The sequence below is a fragment of the Dermacentor andersoni genome, chromosome 9, assembly GCF_023375885.2.
Source record: "Dermacentor andersoni chromosome 9, qqDerAnde1_hic_scaffold, whole genome shotgun sequence".
Lineage (NCBI taxonomy): Eukaryota > Metazoa > Arthropoda > Arachnida > Ixodida > Ixodidae > Dermacentor > Dermacentor andersoni.
This window is the reverse complement of record NC_092822.1, coordinates 60,497,607-60,513,757: the sequence shown is the minus strand read 5'-3', so window position 1 is coordinate 60,513,757 and position 16,151 is coordinate 60,497,607. Positions and strand designations below refer to the sequence as shown.

The window sequence follows — 16,151 nt, the reverse complement described above, 5'->3', positions numbered from 1 at the left end:
GGTTTCAGAGCAGCACCGCCTTTCTACAGAACTCGTTCGCGCTTACGACTAAACCAAAACATGGTGTCTTTTATTATTATAGCATTACTTTGAAAATTAAAGGTTAGAATTGCGCTTCAGCTAATAGCAACAGATTAATAATCTAACAAAATCTAGTGCGTTTACGATGTTACCATAACGATACAGTCGCTTCCATGGTCGCTTCATACCGGCTGCGTCAAGGGGCGCTGGCTTCAGTTTGTTGTGTTTGTTAGCGAAATGTAAGCCTAACTACGGGAGGATGTTACTTTTGCCACCGTACGAAGCTTTGTTATCGTAAATACGGACCGTGGCACGTCGGGTTACAAGGTAAGAGCTGTCTCCGTCCCTGCGCCATTTCTTTCACGGTGTGCTAGGTTGCAAGCGGGCGACAGCACTAGTGCGAGTCACCGATGTGCGTGTGCGAGTCGTGCATACACACTCGTTTTCATTCAATAATTCGCTGCTAGTACGCTAGCTAGCGCGTTCGCAGCAGCGCGATCACGTAATAACGACAAGGTGGTTAATTACCGACAGCGTGGAAAAAATATCTGGTGCAGTCCGGGAAAGTGCTGAACGCGCGCAACCGAACTGCGTACTCTGACAGATGTTTGTGTTGGATGTTGTCCAAAACTCTCCGCATCCGTGCTTATCTGACAAAGACTTGCTTACACTTGTCGTTTATATATAGACACACCGCGATTTTTCATTGTAAGGCTTTCTCTCGATAAGCCATGTACGAGTGAGAGCGTACAAATACACTTTGACAATTGTCTAGCACGGCCGACGTGAATACATCCACGCTCTTTTTCTTTTTTTTTACAAACTCGGCTTGAATTGTCACTCGGACATTTAGCTGTTCCAATCTCCAATTCAGTGTCACTGCAGCCAGTCATTGTTAACTCCGACGCGCGCAAAACACCTAGGCATCTTGCGCAAGTTCCGATCTCTCCCTAGACCCCGTCATCGTCGAAGTGGCAAAGCACCAAGAAAGCTCGCGCTGGCACCGCCTCAAGTTTATTCGCGTCCTTTGGGGTTATTTTTATTCTGATTCCCCCGAAAACTCGTTTTAAGCTTCGTGCCGTGATGTGGAAATTGCCACGGTGTCGCGTGCATGTTTGATCAGGCTCGCCGTTCAGTTGCTCCACCCAATATCGAAGGACCGGGTGTGTTTGTGCATTCAGTAAATGTAAGCGCCTTCTCAACGCAGAATGCAATGCACGTTTTGAGAAAAACGACTCTTGTCCTTAAACAGTTGGCGCTGTAGGTTCTGGGAAGTTTCGGCAAACTGTTTTGACGACATGTTCTCACATATTTGCTTTCTGCGCTTTTTTTCTTTTTTACCCATTTGTGCAGGTTGCCGGGATGACCGCTCGCGTAAGCAACTCAGTTACGTCGACTGGTATTTTTTTGTGTAGGGGCCTTGTGGGCACCGCCAACATAAATGCAAGACGCAATACAGAAGAATAGTGTTTTATGCTATTTCAGCGCCACATATAATGTTAACCATTGATCATGTCACACTTCTGCTGAAAGAAGCTCAACCTCACCATAACCGACAGCAGTAATCACGTGGCCATGTCAAGCCATGTTCAAGGCAGGTAATTTCATGATAGTTTAATTCTGCTGCAGTTATATGCAGTAGCAGTAAGAAACAACTGGCAGATGCACCGTTTTTGATGGTTGAAGCAAATGGTTCCGTCACTGATGCAAATTAAAATCAGTGCATCATTATGTGTCAGTCAAATATGTGAGTCCCACACTCTTCCGTGTTTTAGTATTTAGTACACGTCAAAACCTAGTGTTGCACAAAGTAGTGAACTATGGCGCGCTATCACCGCAACTGCGTATGTCGCAAAATTTTGTTTACAATGAACCTAAGCATTGGCTGGAGTTGAATTCCTGTGCTTTTTTTCTAGCTAAACATACGAAGTGTAGTGCACAGACCTTGGAACATTTAGATAGAAGAATGCGAGTGAATTGGATTTACGAGTTGCGAGTTCTGTGTTCCGATCTCTTATTTCCACTGCCTGTGCCGGGGGACAACGAATCAGCTGCATTCAGTAAACAATAGCAGACTACTCTGCTCAAAACTGCTGACACCAGGAAACGTGGTTACAGCACAAGGAAGTTGAAAACATAAACACGAAATGCACAGGATGGGCTCTAGACCATCAAGTGCCTTTGTTGCACCAGTGATGACATGCATGAAAGACACACACACTCCGGCATTCGGAAGTGCATGTCACATCATCCAAATTGGCCATCACACGCATGTGCCATACATCCTGTTGTTCGAGTAACCAACTTGTGTACTCAACATCCGGACAGCATGTTTGCTAGTGCACTTATTGGCTTCTTGTTTGTAAAAGGCCTCGTATAGCAACCTACTTTTCAGCCTTATATCTACCCAGCAGATGTGTGCTTTCAAACTTCAGCGTGCATGGGCGCCTTTTGCAATGGCCTGCAAGGTGACTAGGTCTTTTACTCTAATTTTTGAACTTGCGCAGGCTGCTTCCTCAGCCTGTCATTAAGACGCTTCCCAGTCTGTCTGAAGTAACAATTGCCATGGGAGATCTGCTGACAACTAAGCAAGAGCTTAAGGGAGCACTAGACATACTTTTGAAGTTGTAGAAAGTCTATCGCAGGCTTCTTGCATGTAAAAGGATAACGGTTAGCATGTTTGAAGATTGGGAAACAGTTGAAAGGCATTTTAGTTTGATTGTAAAGTTGGTCCCGAAATCGCGGAATTGACACCATCAACATTATTGTGACACAGAGCTAAATTTGCTAACGTCTTGTAACAATAAAGCTAAGTATGATGATGTTGCTTTTAAAGAATGAACAACAGTATTGCGCCTGTTCTGGCTGCACTCAAAAAGTAACGCGGCTGCAGCAATTGCAGGAATGAAGTGAGCCAGCATATTATGACATATATCATGACAGCGTATTATGACGCATGACCTGGGTACCAACACTGAAGCTGGCTTGTAGGAGAAAGTGTCATAGTAAAATATTTAGAGCACTGTGGTACTTGTAACTGTTTGTACTTTTTGTTCTAGAATTTGGAAAGTTACGACCTTCATTTACCGCCCAAAAGAAAGTAAAAAATATTATGTTAGTGCTCCTCTTATGGTTCTAAGGTCAGTACATGCAGACTCTACAAAGCCAGTCACATTGAGCACTATAGACTTTGACAGTGCTGCGACAAGCTAGAAATAGATCATTTCTTACAACTGGCTACGGTTTGGTATTCAAACTCCTAACACTAATGACGTGTCTTGACACGTGGTGTTTTCCTAATAGTCTCCAGTTCAGCTGCCGTCACTAGCTGTATTTGCAGTTATTAGTTAGTGCAGTCCCCATATTTATTGTTTGATTAAATGTAACACATTTGCACTCTCTGTGCTTTTGCCTGGTACAAATGAAAAAGTTTGGAGGAACAACAGTCTTTTTAAAAAGCACAATAACCATGTTCTCCGCCTACAGCAAATACATGTCGAAATGTCAGCCTACAGCTTTAGCAAGTCTTGTACTCTTATGGACAAATGCAAATGGGAAAGTTTAAAATAGAACACTGCTTTCAAGCAATGAGAAAAGGTGAAAAATCTGACTACTGTTTACTATCTGTCATCTTTATGAAAGGGCGCATGACAGATAGTCTCGTCAGTTGCATGTTGCGCGGCAATGTGACGACATGTTAAAGCAAAAGAACAGAGTGGTGCCGTTCCCTCTATTGCCTACACCTTTTCTCACACACTTCCTTCTTTCTGTGCTGCTACTGCTTGCGAGCGGAGAATGGAAGAAATGATAGATGGTGATCTTGATACCTGTCATATCATTTACTCCAATTGCATGCGAAGCTGCACCATGTACTGCGTCTATATCAAATTCGACAAAAAAAAAAAAGCTCTCATTCGCATTCCTGCCACAAGAAAGATTTATTTTAAAAATGTTCATGACAGTGGTGCTGGAACGGCGCCCTTCTCTCCTTTTGTTTTCAGATCTAGCTATGGCACAACACACGTTGCTGATGAGGCTGTTTGCAACGTGCTTTCGTGTTCTGTTTCCTGAAGATGACAATAGTATCTGGTCTCCAAAGATAGTATAAGTCCCAAACTGAGTGTACGCACCAAAGTCATGGCAGAAATTTTTTACTGTCACTATTTCGGTGCGTGAAACCAACTGGCACTCTCTCGTTCGCATTTCGTTTATGCACTACAGTGTTAGTAGTTCCCTTCTTCTGAAAGACACTGAATTTCCTTGTGGTTACACTTATTTATTTGTTCATTTTTCAGATGTCTGAAGCTGGCTCCGATGCCGAAGTGAGCTCTGATTCGGACATTAGTTACAATGACTACTACAATTGCCCAGAGGACGGGGAAATTGACCAGCAGGACCAGAAGAAGCAGGACCCCGAGTACTTTGAGTTTGAGTGCCTATCTATCGAGGATGTTGAGCGACTGCTGAACGAATCCGTCGAGTCCATTTGTGCTAGCCTCAGCGTGAGTTGAAGTGCCATTCCAACTCGCCCAATTCCCTTTTGATGTACCCATTGTCATAGCATGTTAGTATATGCTGCAGATCATTTTCATTGCTTGGTCAGTTGGCTAAACAACTACAAAAGCAGGTTACAAAAGAACCTTGCAGGATGCCTTCTTACTAGTGTTATTTTCATTCCACATGCTCTTTGACTGCATTGACTAGATATTAATATGCTAATGATGCCAGTACGTAGTCATTAAAAGTCGTTCGTTTCTTTCTTTTTTTTTGCCAACAATAATTTATATAAGTTGAGTCTTTGAAATGCTTAAGGACCTTCCAGGTGGTACAGTGCATTCAAAGCATGCTTTTATTTTTTTTACCTGAAGTATAGAAGTTTGAGGTTGTGTAATTTGTGATTACGAAGTCAATGAAACTTCATCAGCAATTAGAAAGAATTACAATGTTTTTCTGCCGCTAGTATTTAATGATACTGATGAAGCAAGCAATGGGGTAAAATAAATGTTCTACAGACTGAATTAATTGGTGCCTGGAAGTAATGCGGCCATGTTGTCGTTGTTGGGATTGATTTCAGCAACCTGTGACCACTGTGATGTTGCTCTTTACGTTCAGGTGATGCCCTCGCTGGCAAAAGTCTTGCTTCACACCCACAACTGGAATGCACAAGAGATCATCCAGAAGTACAAGCAGAACGCAGCGCAAGCCCTGGCCGATGCAAGGATCAAGCCACTGCGGTCCGCCGCCGTAGAAATGCAGGTGAGAGCCTTACTGCGTCTTCACTTGAACCTACTGCAGCAAGGACTTTACGGATCATGTGCATCTTGTTAAACCAACAGGAACTACATGTTGCACATGGAGGGGTGATACGAGTGCCTCGTTAGAAATAAGCTCTACGCCCTGCTCTCTCTTGTCAAACCTGTTGTATTTAAAGCACCAACATGAAAATTTCGTCCCCCACTTTCTTCTGCCTTCTGTTTTATGTAGCTGTAGATTTCATAATTACAGTATTAAAACCGAATTGTTCGAGAATGCTCCAAATAATTAATTCTATCGCCTTCTAGTCCACAAGTTCAATATGTGTGCCAAGGACGGCATGGCATCTGCTGTCTTTTAGTATTTTTTGTGACGTCCAAAGGTTTGGATGCTGTGTTCGTTCGTGCCGTTGCATCCTATTTCTCCGCAAGTACTTATAAGCTCTGCTGCCATAACAGAGGATGGTTGCGGAACACATTCGTTGCTGAAATCCGCTGCGCAACATGCGAGGAGACATTGTTCTGCATGTCCTATTATGTTTCGCCCTTTTGTCTTGTTGACTCACCAAATCTCTGCTTGTGCACATCCTCACAGTATGTGGGATTTGCTTGAAATTGTTAAACTTATAACTGCTCTCTTCTGTATTTCAGGCATTAAGGAAGAACCCTTCAGTTCAGTGTCCTATCTGCCTGCAGAACTTTGCTGGGGAAAGGTTCAGGGGCCTGGCGTGTGGCCACTACTTTTGTGCAGATTGCTGGGCCATGCACTTCGAGATACAAATCCTGCAGGGCATTTCTACAGGTGTGTCTTTCTTCCAAGCTTGCAAAACCGACTGCTGCCAGAATAACAAGTTGTAGCAGTTAGATTCTGGTGCCTATGGAACAATCTTTCATTCATTTTTATTTTTTCTGGATTGGGGGATTTTTGGGCAATTTAGGTCCTCTGCACAGTTGCAGAAGGGAGGCAATCGCGGTTGAGAAAGTTAATCCTAATTGGGCTTGATCGCGATTGAAGGTGCCCCATGTACTATTACGCTATTTAGCTGTAACATGCACTAATGAGCTCAAGTTAGCATTACATTGCTGGAGCCAACGTTTTGACAAGATTTCACTAGAGGACATTTCACGAAAGCAAAAGTAGTTGTTCTTATGGAGACAAGCCCGCTTGTCAAAATGTTGATTCGAGCCTGAGACGTGCTTTCTCTGTCTTCTGCTCATTTGTTCATTGCATTGACGTAGACGTGCTATGCAGAGGTGGTGCTTGTCTTTTGTAAACACGCATTGAAGTAAAAAAAAAAACACTGAAATTGCGTTTGCTCTTTCCGATGTGCACCTCTAGCCATTGAATGCATGGCACAGTTCTGCAACATTCTGGTCCCAGAGGATTTTGTCCTGAGCCTGCTGAGCAAATCGGTACTGCGTGAGAAGTACCAGCAGTTCATGTTCTCCGACTATGTGCGGGTGAGTGGTTGTGCCCTAAGTGGACGTTAAAAGAAAACAGCTGAATCAGTTTAGACTGATAAAATATGATTGTGAAAAGCTTATTTCAGAGCAAGAGATTCATTGTACAGTCAAAACTCAGTATATCGAACACGGATATATCGAATTATTGCGTGTATCGAACACTTTCTTTATCACCTGGAATGCATTTATTATTTGCATTTCTGCATTTCTTATTTTTTATTTTGAACGAGGTCGGACGTAAAACGAATATACAGTCGAACGCACTTATAACGATACCGATTTTAACAATATATCGGTTATAACAATCACAAGCTGCTGCACGGTCAACTTTTGTATGTTTTACATGGTGAAATAACCTGTTTACTATAATGCCCCGATGCCGCATTATCGGTTATAACGATGAAGTCTGGCTGCTTGGTGTCCGAGCCGAAAGGTAGTGAAATGCGAAATCCTTGAAAAGAAAAAAAGAAAACGAGAAGTTCGAGCCGCTGCACGATGGCCCGCTGCTTGAACGGCCGCTGCGCGCTCATTTCCAGCCTTCACCGCGCGCCTCCCTACCGTCGCCCTTCCACCTCTTCGAAACACGAATGGGCCACGCCAATTGCGCTGCTTCGCATCTTGTTTGCTGGCTCCTCATTCAGTGCAGTTCTACAAACAGCCCCATGTTCGTGTTTTGCGTCGAAATCGTTCCTAGCCACGTGGTTTCTCAGCCTCTTTTGACTCGCTGCCAAGACGGAAGATGACTGATCCACCCGCTGATAGTCGGCAATGCACAACGTTGCCGGTGAAAAAAAGGCGCACGGCTATAGATTTGGAAACTAAGTACTAAGAAACCAATGAGGCGATCGTCGTGAATGTGCTTGCATCCGATAGCTGCCAAAACGCTGCCTCGCCGGTGCTCGCATATCTCTTGCCACCCGTGACCCCTCTTTGCAGTTATAGCAGTGCCATTCTTTAACGCTGACAGCCGTGGCTTGTTACACGTGATTGGAGCGCACAGGAAGCAGTTAAACGAGTGAGCAGAATCAGCAGCCGGATGGAGGAAGGTAGTTGGGATATAGTGGGGGAGGGGCATTGGCCTCCCCACCATTATAGTTTGCTAAGATTAGCTCTGTGATCCCCCTTTTTTGATTTTTTCATGCAGCCCGGTTTTAACAATCATTGGTTATAACAATAAAATTTTTGTGGCACTTGAATAGTATTGTTATAAGTGGGTTCGACTGTATCAAACTCCGCCACCCCAGACCACGTGCTCTCTGCTAACAGGTGGCGCGATGGGCATTCCCAACTGCTGCGCACTGCACGCGGCGGCTTGGCTAGCAGCGTCAACGACACATTGCATTTGCCACCCTGACTCCTCTTTAGTGCCATGCTCTGCGCCTGCCGCACCTCGCGAGGACTGGTGGTTTGCATCCACGAAGACGTGCGACAGCGCATGCTCACTGGGCTCACTCATAGACGCCTTAACAGATGTCACTTTGTTATTGACAGTGTTTGAAAACGCTTCGATTGACGGACGTGGAGATCGCAACAGAAGTAGCAACCAAACGAAGACGCTGCCGAGGTTGATCCCGCAAGCGCTGATGTTGCCCCGCTCCCGACTTCCAACTGGGGCTGTAGCTGCTTTGGCCTCTCTACATCACTACTGCAGGGCAATGGTGGGCGCCGGCCTTTCGCATGTGGGTCGTTTAGACTGTGTTGAGGTTTCCGTGTTTAAGCACCGGCTGCCAGTAAGAAGCAGGCTTCGCTGCTACAGTACTTTCAGCCAGATAAATACTTTGTGTGCTCTTCAAGTGATTATTTACTGCACCACAATTGGGGCGCGATCGGGGATTGTTGTTCGGAGCGCGCATTAGGTTGCGCTGTGCGTGACTGGCCTAGGTCGCGCCAACATCGCGAGGCCGTGCTAACTAGGCCGCGCCAACTGAATGCGTGCTCTGAACAATGATCCCCGATCGCACCCTTGGTTCATTGATTGATTTGCGGAATTTTTTCGCGTAATTTAGTATATTGAATTCTGGCTGTATAGAACTACAGTCGACGACTGATCTTTCGGACGCCTAATTTTTAGGACATGCTTGATTTTTCGGACTTTTTCCCGGCCCCAGGACATACCTCATAAAGTCAACCTATTATGTGGCTCAAAATTTCAGACACTCTAGGGAGGCTGTTCGATTTTTCGGACTTTCCAAGTTTCAGCCGGACCAACTGCCGCGCATTTTGAGCTGTGTCGCTGCCATCTTGTTTGTTTACATTTTCCTCCTGTAGCCCCGAAACCGGTGCCGGTCTTGCATGGCGGTTCCTCAGCTACTTGGACGCTGGATTGAGGCTATATGCTAGCAGCTTCCGCTTCCGCAACAGCGTCACTGCCGTAACATAATGCTTTTTTTTTTCCTTTCTTCCTTCAACTGCCTGTTTGTGTTTGCTGTGCGGTGACGAGCTTAGCTAGTAGGCCTAGACGACTGCGCCGTGTGTGCTGCCTAGCCAAGCGTGCCGATTCACAATGGAGAAGAAATCTATGTTGTCGTTGGCCTCGAGAGTTCTGATTCACGGACGTGGACAGCAAGTTGGAACTGTGCGCTGGTCTCACGGATGAAGAAATCATTTGCCAAGTGCTTGCAGAGTCCGAGAGCGACGACGACTCGCCTGTAGCAGCGCAGCCGACGCAAGCTGAGCTGATGCAAGCGGTCGCAGCTCTTTCGTCGGCTTACGGCGACACGACGACTCTCACCGAAATTCAGGCAGACCTACCTGCTTGCACGCAAGCGAATAATGCTTCAGAATACCGTTAATCACTTTTTCCAGCCTCTAACTCAATAGTAAGCAATAAATTGAGTTTTTTTGAGGCACGTTTGTTTTTTCGGACTGCCTGATTTTTCTGACATTTTCGTGGTCCCTTGAGGGTCCGAAAAATCGACCGTCGACTGTATTTCATGATCACTGTGCTGTTCGATATATTGAGGTTCGACTGCAATACTTTGTTTTATACATAGCGGGCAATACTGTGGAGACTAGGAAGACTTCTCACACTGTTCCCGCTCACGAAGTAGAAATAGTGCGTCGCATATAAAGGAGGTAAGGGAATACTTTGTGTAATTCGACGTAATATTAAGTACCGCTTGTTTAGGCTGCAAGATATGTCTTACTTATTACATGGAAGGCATTGTCAATGTGAACTTGTTTACCTCCGAACAAGCATAGTGACACGTCTGTGACTAGCGGACATGTCACATCATTCTTGCTCTCTACCAAAACATAGTACATACCCTACGGGAAGCACAAAGGTGCACAAATAATAATGTGGTTCGATATAACCTTATGTCTACAAGTTATAGTTATAATGTATGAAGGAATTGTTCCATTGAACAGCTGCACGTTGAAAACAACCGCGCTATGAAATGCGCAGGGGGGGACATTCTATGGCCGCACTCCATGCATAGCTTCTGCAGCATTGCCTGCTGTGTATAGCGTATAGCATGGAGTAAAGAGAAAATAAGGGCAAAACTTTCGTTAGTTCAGTTTGGGGCCAGAGCCTTGGCACCAGTACATCAGTGTGACACCATGAAGTTTAACGTATTCTCTTGTATTTGGGCTGTCGTGGCACAGTAAAGGCTGTCGAAACTTGCCTTGCTCATATTCAACAGAGTCATCCCGAGCTGCGTTTCTGCCCTGGTCCCAACTGCAATGTCATTGTCCGAGCCAAAGAAAACAAGAGCAAGAGGGTCGTCTGCAAGAACTGCAAGACGACGTTCTGGTAAGTGTCGTCTGTTATACGCGGTGGCTGAGACTTGCCAGCCGAGTGCTCTGTGATAGTGGGTACTGTAGCGAATGTCTTGCTGATTCTCACAAATATGCCTTACTCATCTTGCGTGCCAAGCTGCATGCCAAGCTGCCCTTTAGGACAGTCACCATGAATCCTTCAGCATCTGTTTAATTTGCCGAAACTCGGGCACTATCATAAGTGCACTATTGTGTTCTTAATGTGCAATTTGTTTGTTTGTTCCGGGCAGCTTTCGGTGTGGGGGAAACTACCACGCGCCAGCAGACTGTGATACAATCAAGAAGTGGATCACAAAGTGTGCCGATGATTCCGAGACTGCCAACTACATCTCTGCTCACACTAAGGACGTGAGTGGTGCAGATTCGGTGCCTTCCCTTCTTTCTTTCTCTTATTTTTTTATGTATTATGTACCATAAAGACCCACATATAAATAATACGGACGTTACACGGCGCACTTCCGCATCAAATTTCTTGGTCGTGATTGGCTCCTTTGCGCAAGCTTTGCTTGGGAACCAATCACAGTTGAAAATTACAATTGGGTCCTACTTGATTGCGATCAAAAATGTTCGTGTGACACTGGTATAAGAGTTTTTACTTCTTGATTTTAGCATGTCGAATTTACTTCTTGTATTAATATTTAGATCTGGAGTTTCTTGCACACTTGTATACTGGTGCACCCAGTTCAAGTTTCGGTATATCTCGCAAAGAAAGCGCCTACCCTATTGTGATCTTGTGCATGCTGGGAATGCTGCAAGTGGCGAATGGATGCCAGTTGATGAGATTCATACACTCCACATGTGGCCTATGGTTGTTCGCTGTTTCCAGGCTGCACAATGGCAACACCTTGGAAGCAATATTTGGCTGCTTTTAAATGAGCAACGATTCTGACTGGCAACACCATTAGAAACAGTGCCAAGGGACAAGAATTTTGAGTGAATGGGGGCATTTGAGGGTAGCTACAGCCAAAACAAGTCCTTGCATGTAGTGGTACAAGATGAAGTTTTCGAAGCTCCAAAGAAGGAGCGTTCTGGACGTTGATAAGGCTTGGTTGTATACATCAAGGAGCAGTTTTTACTTCACCTGACCATGAATATTGAGCTCCTGCAGCAAGATGCCACTGAGCTTACCAAGGAGAAAGCTATCACATCAAAAGGTCATGTAAGCACTGGGTTGCCCGTTACGTTAGCCGGGCTGGGTTTTCACTACATTGGCGAACATCGGTATCGCAGAAACTGCTTCAGTGGTACGAAGACCTAGTATCATTTCAGCATTACATTCTAGCCCTGCAGATGATGATAGACCTCCAAATGGCACAGATTGGCAATGCTGACCAAATGCCACTCTGCCTAAATGTGCCGTCTGTATTCATTGTGGAGAAGAAAGGGTCCCACTAGGCTTTTATTCGAACACGTGACAGTGGGAAGATGCAGGTACTTGTTACGCTGTGCCACGCAGCAGATGGATGCAAGCTTCCAGCATACATTGCCTCCTAGCAGGCGACGCTACCCAAACACAAAAAGTTCCCCAGGAACGTCATTGTGAGCTGCTAGAATGAAAGATGGGTGGATAAGACCTTCATCGCTAGTGGAAGAGGAGCACAAAAGTCAGCATAGATACACAGAGAAGTATATAGGCCGTGCATATGGGTGTTATTTTGCACCCTTTTCTTTTAATAGCCATGTTTCACCTGCTAGCCCAACAAGAACTCCTAAAGCCCTCATTGTCGATTGAATAAAGTTGGTGTGGTGTCGGCAGCCTGGAGTGTAGCTTGCTTTTACAACTATTTTTATCCTATGCACATTTTGGTGCCTCCTCACCAGCTCCACCAAAACACTTTGCGATTGTGGGATTGAGCCAGTGTTAATTCTTGGTGGCACAACTTCTCAGTTGCAGCCACTCGGCATCTGCATAGATAATCTTGGTGGACCGTGTCGAGTAATGCAGCGATGACTGAATATGCTCGGGCAAGCCCACAGCCAGCCCACATGAGCCAACTACGTTGTGCCAGTGGATTGCAGAAGCGTGGGCTGCCATTCCACAGGACTTTGTCATGCATGCCTTTAAGAAGTGCGGCGTATTGAATGCGCTGGACACATAATGGCACAGAAGGTGTGGGAGGACTTGAACAAGGCGTTGTACGGGGAGAGTGACGACAAGTGAAAACTCGGCGCATGGCTTCAATAACGGTTCTGTGAGTGCTCAAAGTGCAAATTCTACGTGGATAAATTTTCAGTCCCATAACTCAGTCTCAAAATTGCCCCTTGTTTTATATTCGGGTTCATATTATATGCCTGTTTTCATGGTTTATTGTTTACTAAATTCTTGTAATGTCATGCCAAGAAGAAAAGAAATGGGTGTCTTCACTGGCATGATTACTTGGGGAAATCTATAGAGAATGTACATTTGGGTTTACACTCAATACATCCTGTTTCAGGGCCGCTATTTTTGCTTGTATTTTGATTTTTAGGCTGTTTCTTTGTAAAATCTCTATGCCTGCTAAAGAAAGATTTTTCTTTTTTAACATTTTAGATCCCTTAGTAAACAGAGAGCTGAACTCTTAACATATATTTAATATCAGAACAACATGAACAAAAATTTGGCAGGATAGATTTGGTTGGTAACAACTTTATTTAGAGTCCTGCAGAGATTTCGCTGACGGGGCTTTAGGTCTCCCACGTGGGGACGTCGAGGTGTTGCCTCGCCGCTGCCTCGCAGGCCTGCTGGATGGCCCAGAGTTGGTCACCGAGGCTGGGGCTGCGCAGGATAGATGAGCAAGGATATTTATCTATGTTCTTTTTATTAAGTTTATGGGAGATAAAAGGTCGATTATATGTATTCAGTGAGCTGCTTGTTGGGATAATCACAGTGCTTACAGCTATCATTGAGCATTGCATTTTTCTTTCTTTCTCTTGCAGTGTCCAAGGTGCCACATATGTATAGAAAAAAATGGGGGTTGTAACCATATGGTAAGCAGTCGTTGCTTTCTGTAGCAACATGTTGACTTCTAATACTTATTTCACTTGGGCATTTTGAAGGCTTCCAAACTGGTAGTTTGTCGAATCAATGACAGAGTAGGCATTACTACACAAGCTGTTTTGATGGCTATCAAGTCTATAGTTTATCATAATACAGCTTATCAAATTGACCAAGTTGTGTGGAACTACCATAATCTCAGTCTCCAAGGCCTTACAGTGCCGGGTGGGGGCACTTTTGCCAACAGTGTGCCAATTAGACTAGTGACTCGGAAGCAACGCGTTCGAAGAAAAAAAATAGTGCCTAGAAACAATCTTGCAAAGTTGTTTTTCTTGCAGCAACTATTTCTAGTTCCGTGCCATAAAAAGAATACTTCAGCAAGCAGGCTCAGTGTTGCCAGGACGCTCAAATGAAACTGGCAATTTATACAAAATGTGCGATCATGAAATTAATGTAACTGAATATATACTAGATTATGTGAGTGCAACAATTTAAAATTGTAAGTTGAAATAGGGTTAAATAGGGCTGTCGCTGTAGTGTTCTTAAACACTTTAGCAATGAAAGTGGGCTTTCAGAGTAATATTTGGGGCTTTTCACTTTTGGGGGGTGTGGAATTGTCGCTCGACACCGTGGCAGCACAAGTCCTTGGTGTCAAATTGCCAAAGCATTTCAATAGTCATCCGGGTTGCCACACAGCAACAATATGGCTCATTCGAATTGGTAGCGTGTGAAAATTTTGAAGGCTGATAGCTATTGAAAAGTGCCCATGTGAGAAGGGTACAACAATTTTGCACGGGTAGTCCTTGATGGGGCACTAAAGTGAAGTGCAGTAGAACCTTGTTGATACAATCCCATTTCATACTATTTAGCAGCACCAACTTTAACGATCGGGAACACAAGATATGACCCACTACAGTTGCACTTCTTTTTTTACCAGTTAATACTTTCCCGGAAAACACCATCTTTCAGCACCGACATGCGGCGCATCACCGTACTGTACTCGTATGTACATACGGGTACATACGATACGTATGGGTACGTTTGGGTATGGGTACGTATGTAAGTATGGGTAGACATATATGGGTACCATACTGTACCCGTATACGTCTTCCGGATGCTAGGTTCCATATGAACAAGAAAAGGCGCGAGGCACGTGCGATTGACAGCAGTGGGTGCCCTCCACAGCAGCTTCCCCACAGTACTCGCCTGCCCATGTAACATGAAAATGCCAGTGTGCCAGTATGCGCCGTTCCTTCTTCTGGTACCAGCAAATCTCCTCGCAGGAAGTTGCATTCACAGCTGTCACTGCTAGCCCTATTGTTACGAGAATCTTTTACTTACCCTGTCTTACAGTGCGTGTGGCTCGTAACCCTTGAAAGCCTACTGCATGCTTTTGATAGGCTATTACTTAAACCTGCCGCCCTTCCTTGCTACAGGTGTCATGAAATGAGGGTCATGTTTTCGCTCTGCTGGCATCGTATTCTGGCATCGCCCACCAGCTCGATTTCGTTTTGCTTTGCTGTCGCAGTCTTGGAACACTACACAATAGGAAAATGACGATGCGCATCTCATGTTGCAACAATTCGTGCAAGGCTTCACACTGCATTAATGTCCACTACAGTTGAGCCTCCGAAATTTTTTAGTGACTTTGGGTCGCACACTTTCCCAGTCAGTATGTTTTGTCGCATCTTTTTTTTACCCCAGAACGTATAAACAAGGTGCTACTGTATTAACCTAAGCTAGGTTTGTACATCATGCTTCAAGAATTGCAAATAGGGTATAGCTATCATTGAAAGAAGGCTTGTAGCAGAAAAGCCGCAAAAACTAAAAATAGGTGACACCACATTGACACCACGATGCCTGTGGGTATAGCTTATAGCGAGCTATACCCACACATCATAGACTATTGCCTGAATCTGTGCCAGCCAGATTGTGTACTGATAAAAAGAGGATTACATTGCATTCAAATGTGAGCAAGAACTTGCACGCTAAACTTACTATGCTCTTCCTACTGAAAAACGCCCTAATACATGAAACTTTTGCTGCAATTCTGTACGGTTCAATTGCATAATGGGTGCCTCGGTCACAAAATTGAAGAGGTGTTGTTTAGACTCTGTTCTGTGCAAGTGGTCAGTCTTGGCCACCAAATAAGTATAGACTTCTAAACGAGTAATCTGCCTGTCTAAGCTCATTTACTGATTCTCTGTAATGTCCTTTTAATCTTTAAACGAAAAGCGAGGCTACCTCAGGAGAATATGCGCACCGTAGAGCAGGTAGGCTGGCGGTTGCCTACTTCGGAGGAACATTGAGCCAAGAAATATTGTGTTTCTTCATTGAGTCTTCAATGCAGTATGTATTTTCACTCGTAACTAAGAAACAAAGTTCTGAGCAAAGTTAAGAAACCAAGTATTGTTTCCGGTTACAAATATCCACTTTCTTACTTTATTTTTGTTAATTACATTTTGTGAGGTCGATTTAAAGAAAGAAATTGTTTGCTTGGAAAGCCAAAATGACCTATTTCGTTATTATGAAATCAATTGGAGGCAATATTTCGGAATCTCAAATGTCCTTTTTTTCGAGAATTGCACGTGACAAGTGCCAATTCAGAGATCACTTTGCACCTCTTTGTACTAAAAAGAGCCATGATTTAGTAATTTCCA

At 44.4% G+C, this 16,151-nt stretch overlaps 1 protein-coding gene across 2 annotated transcripts in view; it reads left to right on the top strand.

The window, feature by feature from the left end:
* Positions 1-188: 188 nt before the first annotated feature.
* The window catches only part of ari-2 (E3 ubiquitin-protein ligase ari-2), a 39,541-nt gene continuing 23,578 nt past the window's right edge, over positions 189-16,151 (top strand). The window contains exons 1-9 of one of the 2 annotated variants that reach the window (XM_055069118.1): positions 189-348; positions 1,375-1,395; positions 4,317-4,523; positions 5,134-5,277; positions 5,925-6,075; positions 6,613-6,734; positions 10,382-10,491; positions 10,748-10,865; positions 13,434-13,484. In XM_055069118.1, the coding sequence (XP_054925093.1) occupies positions 1,384-1,395; positions 4,317-4,523; positions 5,134-5,277; positions 5,925-6,075; positions 6,613-6,734; positions 10,382-10,491; positions 10,748-10,865; positions 13,434-13,484 (915 nt within the window). In that variant the 5' untranslated portion in view covers positions 189-348; positions 1,375-1,383. The remainder of the gene's footprint in view (positions 349-1,374; positions 1,396-4,316; positions 4,524-5,133; positions 5,278-5,924; positions 6,076-6,612; positions 6,735-10,381; positions 10,492-10,747; positions 10,866-13,433; positions 13,485-16,151) is intronic. The other variant, XM_050175953.3, reaches the window with a different exon arrangement.